The sequence below is a fragment of the Ruditapes philippinarum genome, unplaced genomic scaffold (genome assembly GCF_026571515.1).
Source record: "Ruditapes philippinarum isolate M1 unplaced genomic scaffold, ASM2657151v2 ctg3707_1_1_1_1, whole genome shotgun sequence".
NCBI classification, from domain to species: domain Eukaryota; kingdom Metazoa; phylum Mollusca; class Bivalvia; order Venerida; family Veneridae; genus Ruditapes; species Ruditapes philippinarum.
In genome coordinates, this window is record NW_026862631.1 from 118757 (window position 1) to 139217 (window position 20461).

Genomic DNA, 20461 nt, shown 5'->3' on the forward strand with positions numbered 1-20461 from the left:
TGAATCTGCCATAAGCTATTTAATGCTTGTATACTTAGTGAAAAAGTCACTTTGATCCACATCACACTTGTGCGATAAAAAACACCCCATCCATTCCTACAAACATTGTAATCTTTATAATGGAATATATATGTTATAAAACCATAACGCCAATCGGTCAATGCTAAAATGCATGTGCACACCCTAATTTGTCTATTAAAATACAAACATGAATATATTCTTATGCCAGCCAGAACCCTTATTTCTTTCGTTCGCATATTTTACACAATATCTTACTTACTTAGTACTCAAAGCATGGTAATTCAATGTCTATTTGGAAGACCCTGCTCTAGGCACAAATTGCACCACTATAGATTTTATCTTCATCACAAAGTTATGTATGGAAACGTTTTAAATGATACAAATTAATTTAAGAATTAGAAAAGGGTGTGTTTTTCACTTTTACTTTTGGCTTAACTTTTGCTTAATAGCTAAAAATGAACATGTAATTACATTTCCATTGGCTGGTGCCGCTTTCCACTACAATTATTTATTAAACAATTATTATTGAAATATTGATAAAATGCGTAACATTTTTACAAACTATTTTTCATTGCTACGCTTTGATGAGTAGACATATTGCATTTTTCTTAAAAAGAGGGTATAATTCGAAGAAAATTTGCATCATTTTGCATGTAAAAAAAATAATATAAAATATGCGTATAGAATTTCAGAAAAAAATAGCTGCACCATTATTGGGAATTAACTAACAAACATAAACTTTAAATCAAACTGGTTGTTTCTTGCTACAGATTTGAGTTATCTGTCCTTGAACATGATTTTGCAACAAAAACAAACAACAAACCAACAACAACAACAAACAAGCACAAAAAAACCTAAATTTTCCCTCTCTTTTCCTCGATACGTGCATATCGTTTAGAGACACATGACATCGGGAGAAGTCTTAAAGATGAGGTCGTATCCATCGAGCTTTGTACACTTCTACATACACATAGATGGAAGACCGTAGAGGACAAACAGCTTATATAGAAATACGGAAAATATCTCTTACTTCGGCGAACCAGCTATCGAAGTCATATCTGTTTCCAAGGGAAGTAGGCAGGGACGACGAGGAATGGTACCAGGATACATATTGACGGATTAGAGACAGACACTTTTCTTGGCAACAGCAGCCCTTTTGAGGGTTACCTCACCTTATCACCATTGTCTTAGGTTACTCTACATTTAGCTGTTCATTGACCGCTTTACCGAGACCTATTTCCGGCTCAAAATTTATTTATTTGGCTAAGAATCTATGGAATTTGCACTGATGTAAATCATCGCCAATTTGTACGAAAAAATACACATTTAACGGCGTGTACTTGTGTGTGTTATCAGGGGTGTCACTAGCCTGGGTTCCAGTCTGTCGATTTTTATGTGCTTCTGTTCGGCATATCCACCATCAAAACCAGAGGTGTTGTGTTATCTCTGACGATCGAGTATGAAATAGCGCGTATGCTAGGAATAAGCAAAAAATATCAACGCCTGAATCCCAGGGTAGGGTGTCACGTATTTTCGACATTAAATGGAGCGGAAAGTTGTACATCTTCCCTGCGAAGGATGGGGGAGGGGGGTTGGAAGGGTGTGTCCTCCCATAGACTGAGAAACTTTTAAAATCTGATATTAAAAATAGTGTTATTTCCAAGAATTTTTAATGCCCTTTACCTTTGCTCATTTTTATATTATGTTCTTTTTATATTATAAGACATCGATTTTCAATAATATATTTTCAATATGTATGTTAATTCTATTCAAGCATCGTCTGGTAAACTCAATTGGAATAGTTTTTGCCTGTGCGTCGGGCGTCCCGGGTGGTGCAGGTCACTTTCATTGTGATTGATCATTTCTAAAGTCATTCGCATTGTACCCCTGTAATTAAGTTCACTGAAACTACAACATGTTTTATCATATAAGATAAGTTCGACGACCCGTTAGTTCGACGAAACAACTTTCACCTAACAAATTCACCGTGCTTCGAAAATAATTAATACAGTATCTTTAAATTGTAAATGACTGAAGTTATACATTTAATTATTTTATCTAGGAATCTATAGACTGCTTGCTATGTAATAAACGGAAAAGAATATAATTATTTTATTTACAAATCATGGGCCACCGATGACATAAAATCAATTAATTAACCTCCTGTGCCGTGTCGATAGACTAAAATTTAGTGTTCTGCTTCACAGGTTTGCAATTCTTACAAATTTTGAAAAAGAATAAGCACTAAAATTCAAGATGGCTGCCTTTCCACCAATCCCTCAGGTTTGACCGAATTAATTCCTGTTTCATTGCAACAGACTCTAGTATTATGACATAAACTCGTTGTAAACATGACCGAAATATAAATGTGCAACAATACACAGCTGCACGAGCTTGATAAGTAACGTACTTGCATGGAAAAATGAAAACTTTAATTATTTTGACAACCGGAAGTTGTCGGGAGGCTGATTTATGTTTTTCATAATAAATTCTAAAACTTGTTTTTAAAACTATTTTCTTTCAACTTTGATGTTTTATGAATATTTTAAATAAATGATTCTTCTTATAATGCAGTTTATCTATTTATGTTTATGATGAAAATGTTAACAGGCTGGTGAAAAATTAAGCCCCATCGGGCTTATGACAGTATAGTCCAATATATTAGACGTTACAGGCTTGTTATAGTTTTTGTCGGTCAAGCCTGACGTCTAATAGTTATTGCTCAAAAACGCATAGCATCATAATAAATTCCAAAAATGTCTATTGTCTTGCCTTTCAAGCTTTATTCAAAAGCTTATCATATTTTCTTTCAATTTCATGCTCAATCATACACAAAAACTTTCAAACGATGTACTAATCAATTTAAAATAAAATATAAACATCAATCTATTTTTGTCTATCAGCCATACTGGTTAAGCAAGGTGCTTTACAGATTGATTCCAAATTTTTGAACGGAAAAATATATTCGAACACACTGACGGTGCATGGGCAATTATTTCGTTAAAAAAATATTCCGTTAGATTGTTCTGACTCAGTTAAACGCTTGCATTTGAATTAGCCAATCAGATTTCGCGCACTTTACGGCCGCCATTTGTTTATCGGCTGTAAAAGGAATTGAAATACATTAGAGGATTTATTCATGATTTTTCGGATGTGACAGTTTAATTATTTTGACAAAAGGTATTTATTTTTTAGTTTTGTTCATAAATAGGTCAAAAATTATGTAAATACACGCTGTCTTCATTGTTTTTCGTTCCGCCCGATTTTCTGGCGGAACATGCTATGGGTTTTTGAGCAATTTCGATATGACGTTGCTTTGCCCAGAAGCAAAAATATCTCAAAGCGACGTCATATTTATAGGACTAATGACAGTAAACATAGCTCTATTTCTAGAAAAATAATAAAGATATTTCTTTTACACCTTTTTTGTTTATTTGTTAATATGAAATTAGCAAAGCCTATGAACGGGGAAGTTGTTTAAAATTCCTTTCATTCATTCCGTTTTAAAATTGTCATTCGGTATTACATGCACCGCTTCCGTTTTTACTCGGAACACTCGACGTTTATTATTTATCCGAAAAGTTGAGATTTGTTCCATTATCGGAATAACCCGCCTTTTATCATTGAGTTACATTGTAAATGGCGGCGCCCGACTAGAACTTACACTGAAAATTTCATAGATAGGTATAGAATTCTATATATTTTTTAAATGTTTTTTATTTGATTTCCTTTTAAATATACACGTGTAGACTATAGCCGGGCAAGCCAAAGCCTGAACCTGCTTCGCGGGCCCGGTCTTTGACTTCCCCGAAATATATGACATAAACAGAAAGAAAAATTATTGGTTACTGTCACTATAGTGAGAATTATTTCTCCTTTTTCATGTTTATAATAATATGAAATTAGGCAAAGCCTATGAACGGGGAAGTCAGTTAAAAAATCATTTATTTTTCCGTTTAAAATATGTCATTCGGTATTTCATGTACTACTTCCGTTTTCACTCAGAGCACTCGATGATTATTATTAATACGAAAAGTTGCGACTGTCCGTTATTGGCATACCTCACCTTTTATCATTGAGTTACATTGAAAATGGCGGCGCCCATGTAGAACTGACACTGAAAATTTCATTGATAGGTATAGAATTCTATATATTTTTTAATTGATTTTCATTTGATTTCCTTTTAAATATACACATGTAGTCTATAGTCGGGCAAGTCAAAGCCCGGGCCCGCTTTGCGGTCCCGGCCTTTGACTTCCCCGTATGAAAAAGGAAAGGCCTCGAAGCAAGCTCGATTTACTTTTACGGTGAAATGGTATAAAATAATCATTCATTTTTATTTTACATTATTTCCGTTTTAAAACTGTCATTTGGTACTTTATACACTGCTTCTGTTTATTCTGGTTCCCTGTCCTATTATGGTTCCCATACAAGTGCGCAGGACACCAGTCTATGCTTCCGTTTTCAATCAGAATACCTCGGCTTTTATCATTATCAGGGCTCTCAGTAGGGTCAGAATTTCACGAGTCAAAGACTCTTTGGCCAAAATTTTCATGAGTCAAATCATTTTTTTCTAGTGTCATCTGACTACATGAATCATTTTTATGTTACAAAAATGACTGTATTGGAGGTCATTTTTGGAGATTCCAAAGTCTAAATTGACAGAAAAAATCCATAATCCCCCCCTCCTCCACCTAAAAAACACAAATAAAACAAAAAATGAATTGCTGTGAAAGAATAAAATAAGCAGCAGCTTATCTGATTAAATGTATAAGATATAAAAAAATTATCTTTACTGGTATGCTATGTCATATTAATTTTAAATACCAAAATGTACCTTGGAATATTTAATGGAAAAAGAAATAACAAATGCACAGGTACTCCAAGTAAATCAAAGACCTATAATTATAAACCTTCAAAAGCAATCAATATTTGACACCTCAAGTATGTAATTCTTATCAGTTGTGTAGAGCTATATTTAGCACTGTCAAATTGCAGCCACTGAATTGTCGCGCTTCAGTGCACAGGGTATAAACAATTGCCGTGTGTAAAGCCTTTTATACACGGCTTATACTGCCTGCTGACGTTTTTAATGAGTGAGATTTGAACATATGTAGGATTTGATAGGTAATTAGGGGTGGATTAAAGGTAATTATTATTGCATAGCTGAAAATCCCATGTCATGATGTGGCAAATTGACTCTTGAGCAGATTTTATCACGTGTCAAATTTGTGCATTTCCCGATGTTCACGAGTCAAAACCCGGATCCCCGTGTCAATCGAGAGCCCTGATTATCTTGTAATTTGAAAAGTTGCTATGTGTCAATTCAGTGCTTCTGACAAAAGTTTTTAAAACCATCACTATCTAGCAGGTACTCCCGTTACCGTAAAGCTCGCTTTGCAAGCAGGCCCTTCAGGCCAGCTCTTCAAGCTTGCTATGACACATAATTTTTGAAGTCCTTAAAAAATATGTTGAAATGTAAAATTCTTAACAGAAATGTGTCCAACACCTTCATTTTGCTCTAAATTATTGCGCCAGTACCCTTATTCTCTATATTTGGATTTAATATTCTGTTTCTGGCATAAATACTTTGACAATTCTTTGACACTGAACATTATACTTTGAAGTTTCCTTTGAAAACTGAATGAATGGCATAAATACTCTGACAATTCTTTGACACTGAACATTATACTTTGAAGTTTCCTTTGAAAACTGAATGAAATGTATGCTGACAGGTGTTGGTGTATGAAAAAGGGGAAATAATTCTCACAAAAGTGACAGGTACCAAATATTTTTCTTTCTGTTGATGTTATACATTATGCTCAATAAACAAGCAAAGTTTAAAAGAAATCTCTTCATTGTTTTTCTAGAAATATGATTTTTTAGCTCGACTATACGAAGTATATGGAGAGCTGTCCTACTCGCCCCGGCATCCGCGTCCAGATTTCAATTATTATTAAAGTTTTGGTGCAGTAAAATATTTTTCACTATAACTTTGTCGTTTCTTAAGGTATCGACTTCAAACTTCAAATATATGTTCCTTATCATTAACCACATCTTATGTGACAAGGTTCATAACTGTAGTACCAATATTTTCAGATTTATCTTCCTTGAACTTAGAGTTTTCCTTAAAAAGTACTATTTTTTACTGTTACTTCTTTATTTCTTTAGGGATCAACCTCATTCTTCAAATATTTGTACCTTATCATCATCCCCATCTTATGTGACAAGGTTCATAACTCTAGCACCAATATTTTTAGATTAATCTCCCCTTGAACTTAGAATTTTCCTTAAAAAATATTATTTTTTACTGTTACTTATTTATTTTTAAAGGGATCAACTTCATACTTCAAATATATGTACAGTACCTTATCATCATCTACATCTTATGTGACAAGGTTCATAACTCTAGCACTAATATTGCAAGAATTTTCTCCCCATAAACTTAGATTTTTTTACTAGAAAAATGTTATTTTTTTAATATAACTTTTTTAGTTTTAAAGGTATCAGCCTCAAACTTAAAATACTTATTCCTTATCATCAATTACATTTCATGTGACAATGTTTGTAACTCTTGAAGCAATATTTACAGATTTATCTTTCTTTGAACTTAGGATTTTCTTTAAGAAATATTATAACTTCTTTACTTTTTAAGGTATTAATACTTCAAACTTCAAATATATATTTCTTATCATTATACACATGTTGTGTGACAAGGTTCATAACTCTAGCATGACTATTTCTAGAATTATTCCCCTTGATCTTGGAATTTATGTTAACAAATGATAGTTTTTATGCCACCGCAGCATCTGCGATGCGGTGGCATATAGCGATTCACCTGTGTGTATGTGTGTGCGTGTGTTTGTTTGTTTGTGTGTGTGTGTGTGTTATATAGATTATATAGTGAACTTAAAAAATCTTCTTGTGAAAAACCACTAGTCCAATTTCAACCAAACTTGGCAGGATTGATCCTTGGGTGAAGGGGTTCCAAAGTTGTTCAAAGAATTTCATTCCATGCAGAAATCTGGTTGCCATGGCAACCAAAAGGAATTAAAAGAATAAATTTAAAAAATCTTCTTGTAAAGACCCAAAAGGCCTAGAGCTTAGATATTTTGCATAAGGCATTGTCTGGTAGACCTCTACCAAGATTGTTCAAATTATAGCCCTGGGGTCAAAATCGGCCCCGCCCCGGGGGTCATTGATTTTCACTATATGTACATATAGTAAAAACTTAAAATACCTTCTTGTAAAGACCCAAAAGGCCTAGAGCTTAGATATTTTTGCAGAAGGCATTGTCTGGTAGACCTCTACCAAGATTGTTCAAATTATAGCCCTAGGGTCAAAATTGCCCCTGCCCCGGGGGTCATTGACTTTCTCTATATGTACATATAATAAAAACTTAAAATACCTTCTTGTAATGACCCAAAAGGCCTTGAGCTTAGATATTTTGCATAAGGCATTGTCTGGTAGACCCTTACCAAGATTGTTCAAATTATAGCCCTGGGGTCAAAATCGGCCCCGCCCGGGGGGTCATTGGTTTTCCTTATATGTATATAGTAAAAACTTATAGTTAAAACTTTAAAAAATTTTCTTCTAGCAATTGACAAATGCTAGAGGTTAGATATTTTGCATGAAACATTGTGAAGTGAACTTCTAGCAAGATTGTTGTTGAATTATAGCCCTGGTGTCAAAATTGCCCCGCCCCAGGGGTCATTGATTTTAAATATATTATAGTAAAAAATCTTATTGTCTGAAGGTACAAGGCTTAGAGCTTTAATATTTGTTAAATGATATCATCTATAGGAACTCTACCAAAGTTGTTCAAATTTTGCCTCTAGTGTCAAAATTAGCCCCGCTCCGGGGGCCATAGGTTTTCTTATATGTATAAAGTAAAAACTTAAAAAATCATCTTCTTTAAATTTACAAAGACTAGAGTTAAGATATTTTGCATGAAACATTATGTAGTGAACCTCTAGCAAGATTGTACAAATTATAGCCCTGGGTCAAAATTGGCCCCACCCCAGGGGTCATTGATTTTTCACTATGTACACATAGTAAAAAAAATAAAAAATATTTTGTCTGAAGGTACAAGGCATAGAGCTTTGATGTTTGCTATATAATATCATCTATAGGTCCTCTACCAAAGTTGTTCAAATTTTCCCTTGGTGTCAAAATTGGCCCTGCCAGGGGGCAGTGATTCTCATTATGTACACATTGTAAAAACAGAAAATAAAACAAATGTTTTCTGAATGGGAGAAAGCTACAGCTTAGATATTTGACTTGAAATGTTGTTTGGTGGACCTGTATCAAGATTGTTTTGAATTAAACCCTTGGGTCAAAATTTTGCCTTGCCCAAGGGGAAAGTGACCTACTTTCTTGTCCTTTGATGTACAGCAATGGAATTTTGACCATGTGCACAGTTTAAGTTGTAAAGTGAACTTTGATATCAGCTGACCTAGATTTTAACAAAGTGTCTTACTGTGTTGTCCTTTGATGTAGTCATGATATTTAGGCTGTGTGAAATATGACATTCACCACCAAAGTCACCAGACTCAAGTGCATTGATATATTCCTACTCAGATCTTTTATTGGATTAACAATAGATTTAACCACTAATCTGATAATAAGAATTAGATAGGTCAGGGATCTATGCATTATGACAATCTTCAATTGTATAGAAACAAAAAAAAATCTGTTCCTACACTACTATTTAGTGTTGTATTAATGCGGTGGCATAGCATTTTTCTCAAATGCAATCTTGTTTTTTTTTTGTTTTTTTTTATTAAAATTAATAGATATTACAATTATTGTATAATAAACAATTATGATCAACATGGTAATATAACCTGTGTCATATTTTAACTAAGTGTGAACAAAAATTCTAAGAGGGGGTCTTCGCTAATAGCGATAACATAATAAGGGACAATTACACAAGTGTGGTACGTGTTGATCATGCGTTACACATATGGATTATAAATAATTGTATACATGTATATCCGTTGCTATTAATAACCACGATCATAAAGAAATAACAAGTAATATTCTAATCTCTAGCATGCCAATCAAAGTTCATAATGAACAATGTCTTTCGTCCGCTCATTCATAAGTGATATACAATACTGGTAGTTTATAAGAATATCTTGTCATCATATATCGACTAGTTCATCTTCACTTGCTGCATTTCTTGCTTGGACGCCCTTTGATGCTTTGCATCAATGCTTTTTGTGTCGCCTTGAAAAGGTGACATATAGGGGTTACTTTTGTCGGCGGCGGCGGCGTCTGTGTCGGCGTCATTGTCGGCGTCGTTGTCGGCGTCCCCTAAAGCTTGTCCGGAGCATAACTCAGTCACTATAAGTCTGATTGACTTCAAACTTGGTATGCATGCTTCTTTCAATAACCCGAAGTGCAGTGCACAAGGACTGGTACTCTGCAGTTCTTATTTTTTGAGTTATTGCCCTTTGTTAATTTTCATACTTTAATTTTGTCCGGTCCATTTCTCTTCAACTAAAAAAGCTATGGACTTGAAACTTCATAGGATGATAGATCTCATTATTAAGAAGTGCAGTGCACAAGAACCAGTACTCTGCACTTCCTAATTTTTGAGTTATTGCCCTTTGTTAATTTTCATACTTTATTTTTGTCCGGGCTATTTCTCCTAATGTATAAAAGCCATGGACTTGAAACTTCATAGGATGATAGGTCTCATTAAGAAGAAGTGCAGTGCACAAGAACTGGTACTCTGCATTTCTTATTTTTTGAGTTATTGCCCTTTGTTTATTTTCATACTTTAATTTTGTCCGGGCCATTTCTCCTTAAGTATAAAAGCTATGGACTTGAAACTTCATAGGATGATAGATCTCATTAAGAAGAAGTGCAGTGCACAAGAATCGGTACTCTGCATTTCTTAATTTTTGAGTTATGGCCCTTTGTTAATTTTCATACTTAATTTTTGTCCAGGCCATTTCTCCGAAAGTATAAAAGTTATGGACTTGAAACTTCATAGGATGATAGATCTCATTAAGAAGAAGTGCAGTGCATAAGAACTGATACTCTGCATTTCTTATTTTTTGAGTTATTGCCCTTTGTTGATTTTCTTACTTTATTTTTGTCCTGGTCATTTCTCCTCAAGTATGAAAGCTATGGACTTGAAACATCATAGAATGATATATCTTATTGATAAGAAGTGCAGTGTACAGAAACTGCTGCTCTGCACTTATTATTTTTTTAGTTATTGCCCTTTGTTATTTTTCATATTTCATTTTTGTCCTGGCCATTTCCCCTAAACTACATTGTTCACAAGGCGACACATCCGACTCACGGAGTTCTAGTCTTGTATTTGATTTATATGGAAAACTAATAATGGCCCGGTCTTTGACTTCCCCGGCTAAAGACTACACATGTATATTTAAAAGAAATCAAATTAAAAATATATAGAATTCTATACCTATCAATGAAATTTTCAGTGCCAGTTCTAGTCAGGCGCCGCCATTTACAATGAAACTCAATGATAATAGGTGGGGTATTCCGATAACAGAGCAAATCTCAACTTTTTCGGATTAATAATAATCGTCGAGTGTTCCGAGTGAAAACAGAAGCGTTGCATGAAATACCAAATGACACCTTTAAAACGGATAGAATGAAAGGAATTTGTTTTACGACTTCCCCGTTCATAGGCTTTGCCTAATTTCATATTAAAACTGTATTGTGTTGATATTTGTCGTAATTTTGAGCAAATGAAACATTAAAATATTTGATTATAATTTATGTAATGACTTTTATAATGATTTAAACTTAAGATTGAAATATACTTTAAATGCAGAAATCACAATATTTATAAAGGATTTATTGTATGCCTTAAAAACAAAAGTTTTTTTAATACACAACGTAGCATAAGTTAATGCATATAAATTTTTAGCTCGACTTTTTTTTTTTTGAAAAAAAAAGTAGAGGTATTGTTATAGTCGCAGCGGCGTTGCCGTTGCCGTCCGCAAACTTGTACCTGGATCATAACTTTTTTATTTCTTGATGAATTGTCTTCATACTTGGCCACAACAACAAGACCTTTCAGTAGACCACACTAACCTTGACCTTCATCCATAAATGACATTGACCTTCAAGGTTAAAAGTCCAAATTTTGCTTGACATGCTGTTATTGGCTGTAACTTTGTTATTTTTGAATGGATTGTCTTCAAACTTGAACATAATAATCTTCAAGGATATCCCTTAAAAATCACCTGACAGACCTTGACCTTCACTCATAAATGACCTTGACTTTGAAGGTCAAATTATTGAAATTTTCATGTTTTTGGCTATTATTGTCTGTAACTTGTTATTTTTGAATGGATTGTCTTCAAACTTGAACATAATAATCTTCAAGGATAACCCTTAAAAATAACCCGACAGACCTTGACCTTCACTCATAAATGACCTTGACTTTGAAGGTCAAATTATTGAAATTTTCATGTTTTGGCTATTATTGGCTGTAACTTTGTTATTTTTGAATGGATTGTCTTCAAACTTGAACATAATAATTTTCAAGGATAACCCTTAAAAATAATTCAACAGACCTTGACCTTCACTCATAAATGACCTTGACTTTGAAGTTCAAATTATTGAAATTTTCATGTTTTTGGCTATTATTGGCTGTAACTTTGTTATTTTTGAATGGATTGTCTTCAAACTTGAACATAATAATCTTCAAGGATAACCCTTAAAAGTAACCCGACAGACCTTGAATTTCACTCATTAATGACCTTGACTTTGTTTTGGCTGTAACTGGCTGTTACTTTGCTATTATTGAAGGGATCAACTTCATATTATAACAGAACATACTTAAAGACAAGACCTTGTTGTTTATCGTGACTTCACCATGTGACTCCGCCACGTGACTCCACCACGTGTCTCCACAACGTGACTCCACCACGTGACACCACCATGTGACTTCACCACTTGTCTTCAACACGTATCTCCACCAAGTGTCTCCACCACGTGACTCCACCACGTGTATCTATTTATAGAATTTTGTGTTTCTATTGATAGAATTTTCTATTTATAGAATTGCGTGTCTCTATTTATATATATATAAATTAGTAAATTTATATATAAAAAATATATAGACAAAACTAATGTGACAAGACAGAATGATTCATTTTATAAAAAGGAAACGTTAATATTTTGTTCAAACATTTCTTTGTTTGCTTTTAGAGAAAGTAAAAAGTCAAGCGTTGCCCCCGCCCGGCGGTGGCACTTGTTTTTTTTTAAATTAATATTATTTATTTAAGAAAAAAAAAATCACAAGATATGCTTTACATAATTGATGAACACCTATTATAGTCTCACTCATATTGATAACTATTATTTATACCTTTCAGATTGTTGGCAAGCATGGACCTGTTTATGAAGCCTACTACAGACAGGTCAGTTTATATGCCAAGGCATAAAATCAGATATTGTTTGTTTTCCCTGTGACTAACTGCCCATAAAAATCACAGCTAAGGCTGAGCTACCCAAAAAATTTCATTGCCTAAGAAAAATTTTTTTTGTTTTTACTTAACATGGCAGCAGAGAATGTCAATAAGAATCTGCCTCATGTTAATTGTAAATATACATACTGGGATATACATACATTGTATATGTTGAATAAAACTGAAAATATGGTTCTAATCTTTTAATAAACAAATGCTAAACATTCACAATTTGTTTGAACTCCATATAATTTTGATAGAAAAAAAATCATTTTGGATAAAAAGATAATATTTTAGCAACCTACATGTACCTACTGTACCCAAACTGGCAGGAGTCGCAGGAGGGGAAACAAAGATAATTTTATGGCTTTTATCGGAAATTTTGTTTTTGTATTCTATTTATCATGGTTTCAATTTTAGTATGAGTTTCTTTCTATTAATTTCAAATGAAACAAAAAACTGTCAAGAACATCTCAAGTTCATGTCACACACAGTTATACATTTATGCCAAGGTTCATATCTATATGAAATAGTCCCAATTTTTTTTTGTCCAATGTAAGATAGACTTTGATTTTCAAAAGTACTGTTTGTTTCAAAGTTTATCAGTTTAATATTTTTAAAATACTAAAAGGTTAAAGTGTTCCATTCTCTTCGTATTATTTCAATATGTGAGCCACGTCACAACAAAACCAACATAATGCGTTTGCGACCAGCATGGATCCAGACCAGCCTGCGCATCTGTGCAGTCTGATCAGGATCCATGCTGTTCGCTATCAGTTTCTCTACTTGTAATAGGGTTTGTAAGCGAACAGCATGGATCCTGATCAGACTGCGCGGATGCGCAGGCTGGTCTGGATCCATGCTGGTCGCAAATGCATTACGTTGGTTTTGTCATGACGCGGCTCATATATTGATGAGGTGTCTGATAAAGCTGAAGGTGACTGATATAGCTAAAATTATCAGGCATGCACTTTATCAACAGTAATCAATGTAATGACATGATAATTTCTATATTCTTGAAAAAATGCAGTAAACTGTGACATTTATCAGACTAGTTAACTTGAACCTTTTATGACTTCAGGCTGACCCAAATAATACTGGCAGTCTGGGAGCTCTTGATGCTGCAACATTTATGAAGAAATCTGGACTGAAAGACAATGTTCTCTCACAGGTAAATATGCATGTTTTTGCTGATACACATGTATGTTGTATTGATTCTTACTATGAAAATTACCTTTTGAATCAAGTCAAGGTTTAAATTACTTATTTTAACAGTTAAGTGTGTTTTATCAAGACTTGGTAAAAGGGTGGGTGCTGGATGAAGGAAGCCGGTTTGATACAGTCTGGGGGCATCAGCTCCCTATTTGATATATATAGGAAAAGACAGCTAAAGAATGCTAGAAGAAGAAACACTAGCTGATGTCACAAAATTTTCTTTATTGATTTATTCAGAAATGTGTAACTTGGGCAAGTCTATATTTTTTACAGGTTTTTAATTCAAAGCAGCCTGTTCACATCAGGGTCAAATTTAAAAACTCATGTTCTCTCCATTTTTTATCCTCATTGAATTAATATTTGATATTAAGTTAATAGAATTGGATTGAAATAGCATGTTGATCTGAATTTATTGTAACTTAACAAGATATAGGCGTTTTACAGTTGATCGAAATATTGATCCTGATCCTAAAAATTGATCCTTTTTTTTATTAGTCCCCTACCGGTTTACCGGAGGGGACTTTAGGTTTACCCTCCGTCCGTCTGTCAGTCCGTCTGTCCGTCCGTCAGTCCGTCCGTCCACAAAACTGGATCCCGCAATAACGCAAAAAGTACTGAAAATATTTTAATGACAATTGATATATGGATAGATGGCAGTATGGAGATTATGCACGTCTTTTTCTTTTCTTCCTATGTTGAAAATTCTGGTTACTATGGCAACAAATAGACTGAAAATATGACAAATTTTACACATAAACTGGATCCCGCGAGAACGCAAAAAGTACTGAAAATATTTTTATGAAACTTGATATATGGATAGATGGCAGTATGGAGATTATGCACGTCTTTTTCTTTTCTTCCTATGTTGAAAATTCTGGTTGCTATGGCAACAAATAGACTGAAAATATGGCAAATTTTACACATAACCTGGATCCAGTGATAACACAAAAAGTACTGAAAATATGTTTATGAAACTTGACATATGGGTAGATTGCAGTATGGAAATTATTCACATCCTTTTCTTATCTTCCTATGTTGAAAATTCTGGTTGCTATGGCAACAAATAGACTGAATTTCAAGATTTCTGATTCTAGTTTTTAAGTTTTTTCACTATAAGTTCTTTATTTCTTAAGGTATTTTCTTCAAACTTTAAATATAAGTTGCTTGTCATCAACCACATCATATGTGACAAGGTTTACAACTCTAGCACAAAATTTATCAGAATTACCTCCCTTGAACTTGAAATTTTCATGGAAAAAACATTGTTTTTTTTAATAACTTCTTTTTCTGAATATATCTACTTCAAACTTCATATAAATGTTTCTTATTGTCACTCAACATTTGTGAGTGTTCAATACTCTAGCAAGACTATTTCCAGAATTATGCCCCTTTTGAACTTAGACTTTTTTTTGAGAAATTGGTAATTTTTACTCCAACTTCTTCAATCATGATAGGATTTTAAAAATGTTATATTTTGATAACAGGGATGTTTAAAAAATAACTTTAGAGTGTCTTTCAGTCTGTCTGTACATAAAAACTATTTCCTGTGATCACTTTTAAAGAACTTTTTCAACAAATTTACTTTAAATAGGAACCTAAGTGAATGGCCAATGGCCCATAGAATGTTGCTTGGGCTCGTACCGGTAGGGGACTTATGGATTGCTTGCAATACTATGATAATTGCTTGTTCAACTAATTTTGTAGGCCTGTTTTTCTATACAAATAAGCAATTTTTTTACATTTTGTTAATGGTATGTACCAGACAATTCAATGAAAATACGATCACTTCTAGTTTTATAAAACAATGCAAATAAAATCAGGAGCATTTGATTCAGATCCTGATCTTTTGTTAGTTAACATAGGGGCCCAGACTGCAGACAAAAAAAATGCAAAAATTTGTTTGTACAAAATAGTTTCAAATAAACACTCTACCCTTTTTGACTTTTATTTGCCAAAGTAGAAAGTCCAAATTTACAATATTACTCATAAACTAATTAAAAACACAATCCTTAAATCTCTTGGAAAAAAGAATAACATTACATGTACATATACTTTATTTCGATTACTACTCCAGTTTTTGTTTGAAAAAAAAAAGTTGTTAATTGAAGTGAACATGATGCCAGTTACTCTCTTTGATTTCAGATATGGGATATGTCAGACCCTCATGGTAAGGGGTACTTGGAAAAGACCGGTTTCTTTGTGGCACTTAAGCTGATTGCTTTAGGACAGAGCGGACAAGATCCTAGTCCTGCCAAGCTTACAGTAGATGCACCACAGCCTAACCTTGTATGTACCTGCTGCCTTTATTTTCATTGAACAATAATATTTTCTGTATTTAGAGGGATTTTAAAAGGAAATAAGTGAAAAATATTCAAAATATGCTTTTAGCAAAATACATCACCCTACAGGGTGCATTTGAACAGGGCTTAATAGTTACAGTTAAATGTGTTGTATATATTATTGGCATATAGCTGAAATTAAGTTTATGCCAAATAAAAATACATAAACAATGAAAACTATCAATTTGTGTCACATACCCGTGACCTGTTTTTAAAAAACGCCTTGAGGTGACCTTATAGAGTGAACAATTACAACACAATTATTCATTTGCAGTTAAATTTTATCAACATTTTTCAAAATGAACAACACTTTTATCAGATGTGTTTAATAAAGTAAAAAAAATATTGTTCAACCTACCATGTACATGTAGTCAGTATATGTAGTATATGTTACCCTTACAAAAATAACTTGTTATCCCAAAAGGATGGTATTATAAAGGAAAGTTTGAAATTGTCAGTCTATCTGCTCTAAAGAAATTGGTAATTTAATGGCTATGGGAACATCAATTTTATTTGTGCAACTGTTCAGTAAACGATTTATGTGGATCAATTGGGTTTATGTGGCTATAGGAAAGATAGACCCAGCAAAAAATATCATGTAGGCAATGTATGCTTTCTGAACCTGCATATTTGTCTATGTACTTCAAATTCAATGCACATCAATCAGTTAATATAGGCAGTTACAGCAAAAGTTTAAAAATCAATTCCAACACTGGTGACCTTGACCTTTTGCCCCAAAGCTAGAGGATAAGCGTATGTACGCACCAGATATAAAATACATCAGTCAGTAAACAAAGACTGAAGGAGCAAAAATGTTATAACCTTGACCCAAGTGGCTATTTCCTCCTCCCAAAGAAATAGGACCACTCAAGATATTAACTTACCAAATATGAAAGAATATTAAGGCAAAAGTATAAAAATCTATATTTAGCATTGGTGACCTTGATCTTAGTGTTCCCTAATTCCACTCAATTTAAGAGGACCACCAAAGATATTTACCTATGTGTACCAAGTATGAAAAGTATCAGTCAATAAACAAAATTTGTGTTAGCAAACATGTCAAAATCTATTTTTAAGCATCAATGGCCTTGAGTTTGACCCAAGTGACCAATTACTATACCTAAAGTAAGAAGACACCCGTATGTTTGTACCAAATATAAAAGGCATAAGGCAATGAATAAAGGCTTAATATGCACTTGATTATTTGTAACAAGCATTATTAGTTAAGGGAGAAAATGAAGAAGTCAAGCAAGGTAGCATTACAGTTCTTAGTCAGTGCACTTCATTAATACTTTTCAAGTTATTCTTTCAACAAGCAGTATTTACTAGCAAACATCTTCTAACATTTTATTCATATGTGTACAAGTTTTCATGCATATACCTCAATAGTAAGGCTTTTTGAAATCTTTCTTTTATAAAGTTAATCAAAATAATGCTAAAATCAGAGTTTCTGACATTTTGAACTTACACCCATGTCTTCATTATGAATTAATCATCTTAATTCATTAAGTTGGTCTAGGTTGACTCACCTAATGTGGCATCCTTATGTCTGCATTGAAGAATAGTGACCTTTTCTAGCAATGTGTCTCAGGTGAACAAGTCAGTGCCATCATGGTCCTCTTGTAATCTCTTCATGTTTTAACCAATGTCATAGAATGATATGTCATTGGTTTGAATTAGATGTCATTGGTTTTGTAAAAAACGGAAGATATTGTTGTTTTTTTTCAGGGACCGTATCAAATAGCACCTGAAGTGGAACCAGCTGGTACTACCGGAGCACCATGGGCTTTATCGGTAAGATTGTTTTTATATAAGATTCTACTGTCATAATTACTGAATTACATGTTGTTTAAATCTTCTTTTATGGAGAACTTGGTCGACAAATAAGAAGATGTGGTAATTGCTTTGTGTGATGATTGAAATATGTACATGACTTTAAACGTCCTCTGGCTCATATTTACAGATACATACAGTAAACTCCACTTATAATGATATTCAGGGGATCCCTGAATTTATATCGTTATATCCAGATATCATTATATCCAAAAGGCAACTAATTTGGTAAGAACAGTCTGGACTGCATCAACAGCATTGTTGTAAGCAGTATATTGTTATAATTGGAGTTTAATGTATAGTGTAACTAAGGATAGGATTGAGAGGCGGGGGGGTGTTTAGATTTTTAGCTCGACTATTCGATAAGAATAAGTAGAGCTATTGCAGTCACCCGAGCGTCGGCGTCGGCGTAACCACTTATGTTAAAGTTTTTGTAATAGTTCAAATATTTTCTAAGTCCATAGACATATGGCTTTGAAACTTTGCACACTTGTTCACCATCATGACCCCAACCTGTAAACAGGAGGAGGTAACTGTATCAAGCATTTTTTTTTACTATCAAGCACTAAGAATAGTCGAGCGTTGCTGTCCTACCGACAGCTCTTGTTATATTGTCCTGTCATTATGTCAGCAGACAGAAAAAGTTTTTAGCTTGGCCATAACATCGTTTTACTGTAAGCAAAAACTTTGATACATGGATCTGATGAGATATTCACATATTATAATTATGACCTTGACCCCTAAATGACCTTTAATGTCAAATGTTTAAAATGTCAAAAGAAAATTCAAGTTATTTTATATGTGGAATTTGTATGGGGTATTTGTCTTTTACAAACAAGTTTGTTTCTCTTTTCCCTCTTAATGACTTTGAAGCTTGACCTTTGCCTACAAGGTCAACTTATCAACATTCAGGATATAGCTGTAACATTTAGTTATTTATATATTGATTTAAAACATGTGTATCTTTGTTTTACTACATTTGAACTTGACAAAGACATCTGCCTGTATGTATTTCAGGCTAATGAGAAAGTCAAGTATGATCAAGTGTTTGACAGTCTTCAGCCAGTTAACAATCTTCTTGCTGGTGACAAAGTAAAACCTGTAAGTGAAAAAAGAAATGAGCCGCATCATGACAAAACCAACATAATGGGTTTGCGACCAGCATGGATCCAGACCAGCCTGCGCATCCGCGCAGTCTGATCAGGGTCCATGCTGTTCGCTTACAAACCCTATAACAAGTAAAGAAACTGATAGCGAACAGCATGGATCCTGATCAGACTGCGCGGATGCGCAGGCTGGTCTGGATCCATGCTGGTCGCAAAACCATTATGTTGGTTTTGTCATGACGCGGCTCAAATATTGATGTTACATAAGGTGCTGTAAGTAATACAAAGAGGCTATCTGATTTGTACAAGAAGTGCGTAGAAAGATACTCTTTTTCTCTTTTGAATCTTAGGCAAAAATAAAAACACTTGTCATGTCGTCTCACAAAATGAACCAATGTATGAGCTGATCTGAATATGATTTTTCTATCATTATCCCCTTCCCTGTCATCATTATAAGTAAACCCCAGAAAAAAAAATATAGACCGTTTAATTTTTATCCCGACAGACAGTGTGGTAATTGGAGTGCACTCTCCAGTTAACGCACTGTGCAGTTATACTGGTATACAATTTCAACTCTGACACATTTTCAATAGAAAAAAACTCAAAACTATGATACAAGTGTGAATTTATACTTTTGTTGCTTTTGGTGTAGCATATTAGAGTGGGCATCTTATATGTTTGTGCCATTTTGCTCTTTGATATGAGGAATTATTGTAACTATTAACTTATCCAGGAAAGCCAGTTTGTTGGTTTGAATGCTAAGATGTGATCAAAAATGCATTAAAAATTATCCAAATACTAGAAAACAAACAAATTAACTTGTCTGTAACACAGATTGTTTGCACAGGTAGTCTAAATTCAACATTTAAGTTTGCAGTATTTTGCTTTATCTCTCATTATATTTTTCTCAGTATTTTAATGATATACTTAGAATAGACAGTGTTATACTTACAACAGACAGTGTTATACTTACAACAGACAGTGTTTAGTATAAGTTTGTAAATTGAAAAGAAAAAAAAAATGACAATATTATAAGTGATTTAATATGGTAAACATAGGCTTTATAGTATATGCTATGCCATTGAAAACGAAGTTCATTTTGTAATCATACTGATGCTCGTACAGTATGCCAGAAGTTGTTTTTGGATCATATTGCCATATTCTTGAATGAATTCTGCATAATTTAGTAGTTCTTATTTTAACTACATTCAGGTATGCTGATAATTTGATCACTTTATATTGCCCTTGAATCAGAATGCCTTAAGTAGGACAGACTTTGTTGTTAAAGCTGCATGCCTCCAGATAAGTCAAAATATTAAAAAAAAATTGTACTAAGATCTTCAAAAAGAAAAACTATTCACAATTCAAGTAATGATTTACATTTTGTATGCAATTAATGACTGATTTTGCAATTGTTATCACCATATTTCTACTTTGTAACTAATGCAGTAAGGGCTATTTTTGCATCGTTCAACCTTTATTT

General features: G+C 33.6%; 1 protein-coding gene across 6 annotated transcripts in view; it reads left to right on the forward strand.

Moving 5' to 3' along the window:
* Positions 1-2231: 2231 nt before the first annotated feature.
* LOC132719645 (epidermal growth factor receptor substrate 15-like 1) overlaps positions 2232-20461 on the forward strand; it is a 64980-nt gene continuing 46750 nt past the window's right edge. For all 6 annotated transcript variants that reach the window (XM_060703446.1, XM_060703447.1, XM_060703450.1 and 3 more), the window contains exons 1-6: positions 2232-2304; positions 12393-12437; positions 13567-13656; positions 15843-15986; positions 17768-17833; positions 18890-18973. In XM_060703446.1, coding sequence (XP_060559429.1) covers positions 2278-2304; positions 12393-12437; positions 13567-13656; positions 15843-15986; positions 17768-17833; positions 18890-18973 — 456 coding nt within the window. In that variant the 5' untranslated portion in view covers positions 2232-2277. The remainder of the gene's footprint in view (positions 2305-12392; positions 12438-13566; positions 13657-15842; positions 15987-17767; positions 17834-18889; positions 18974-20461) is intronic.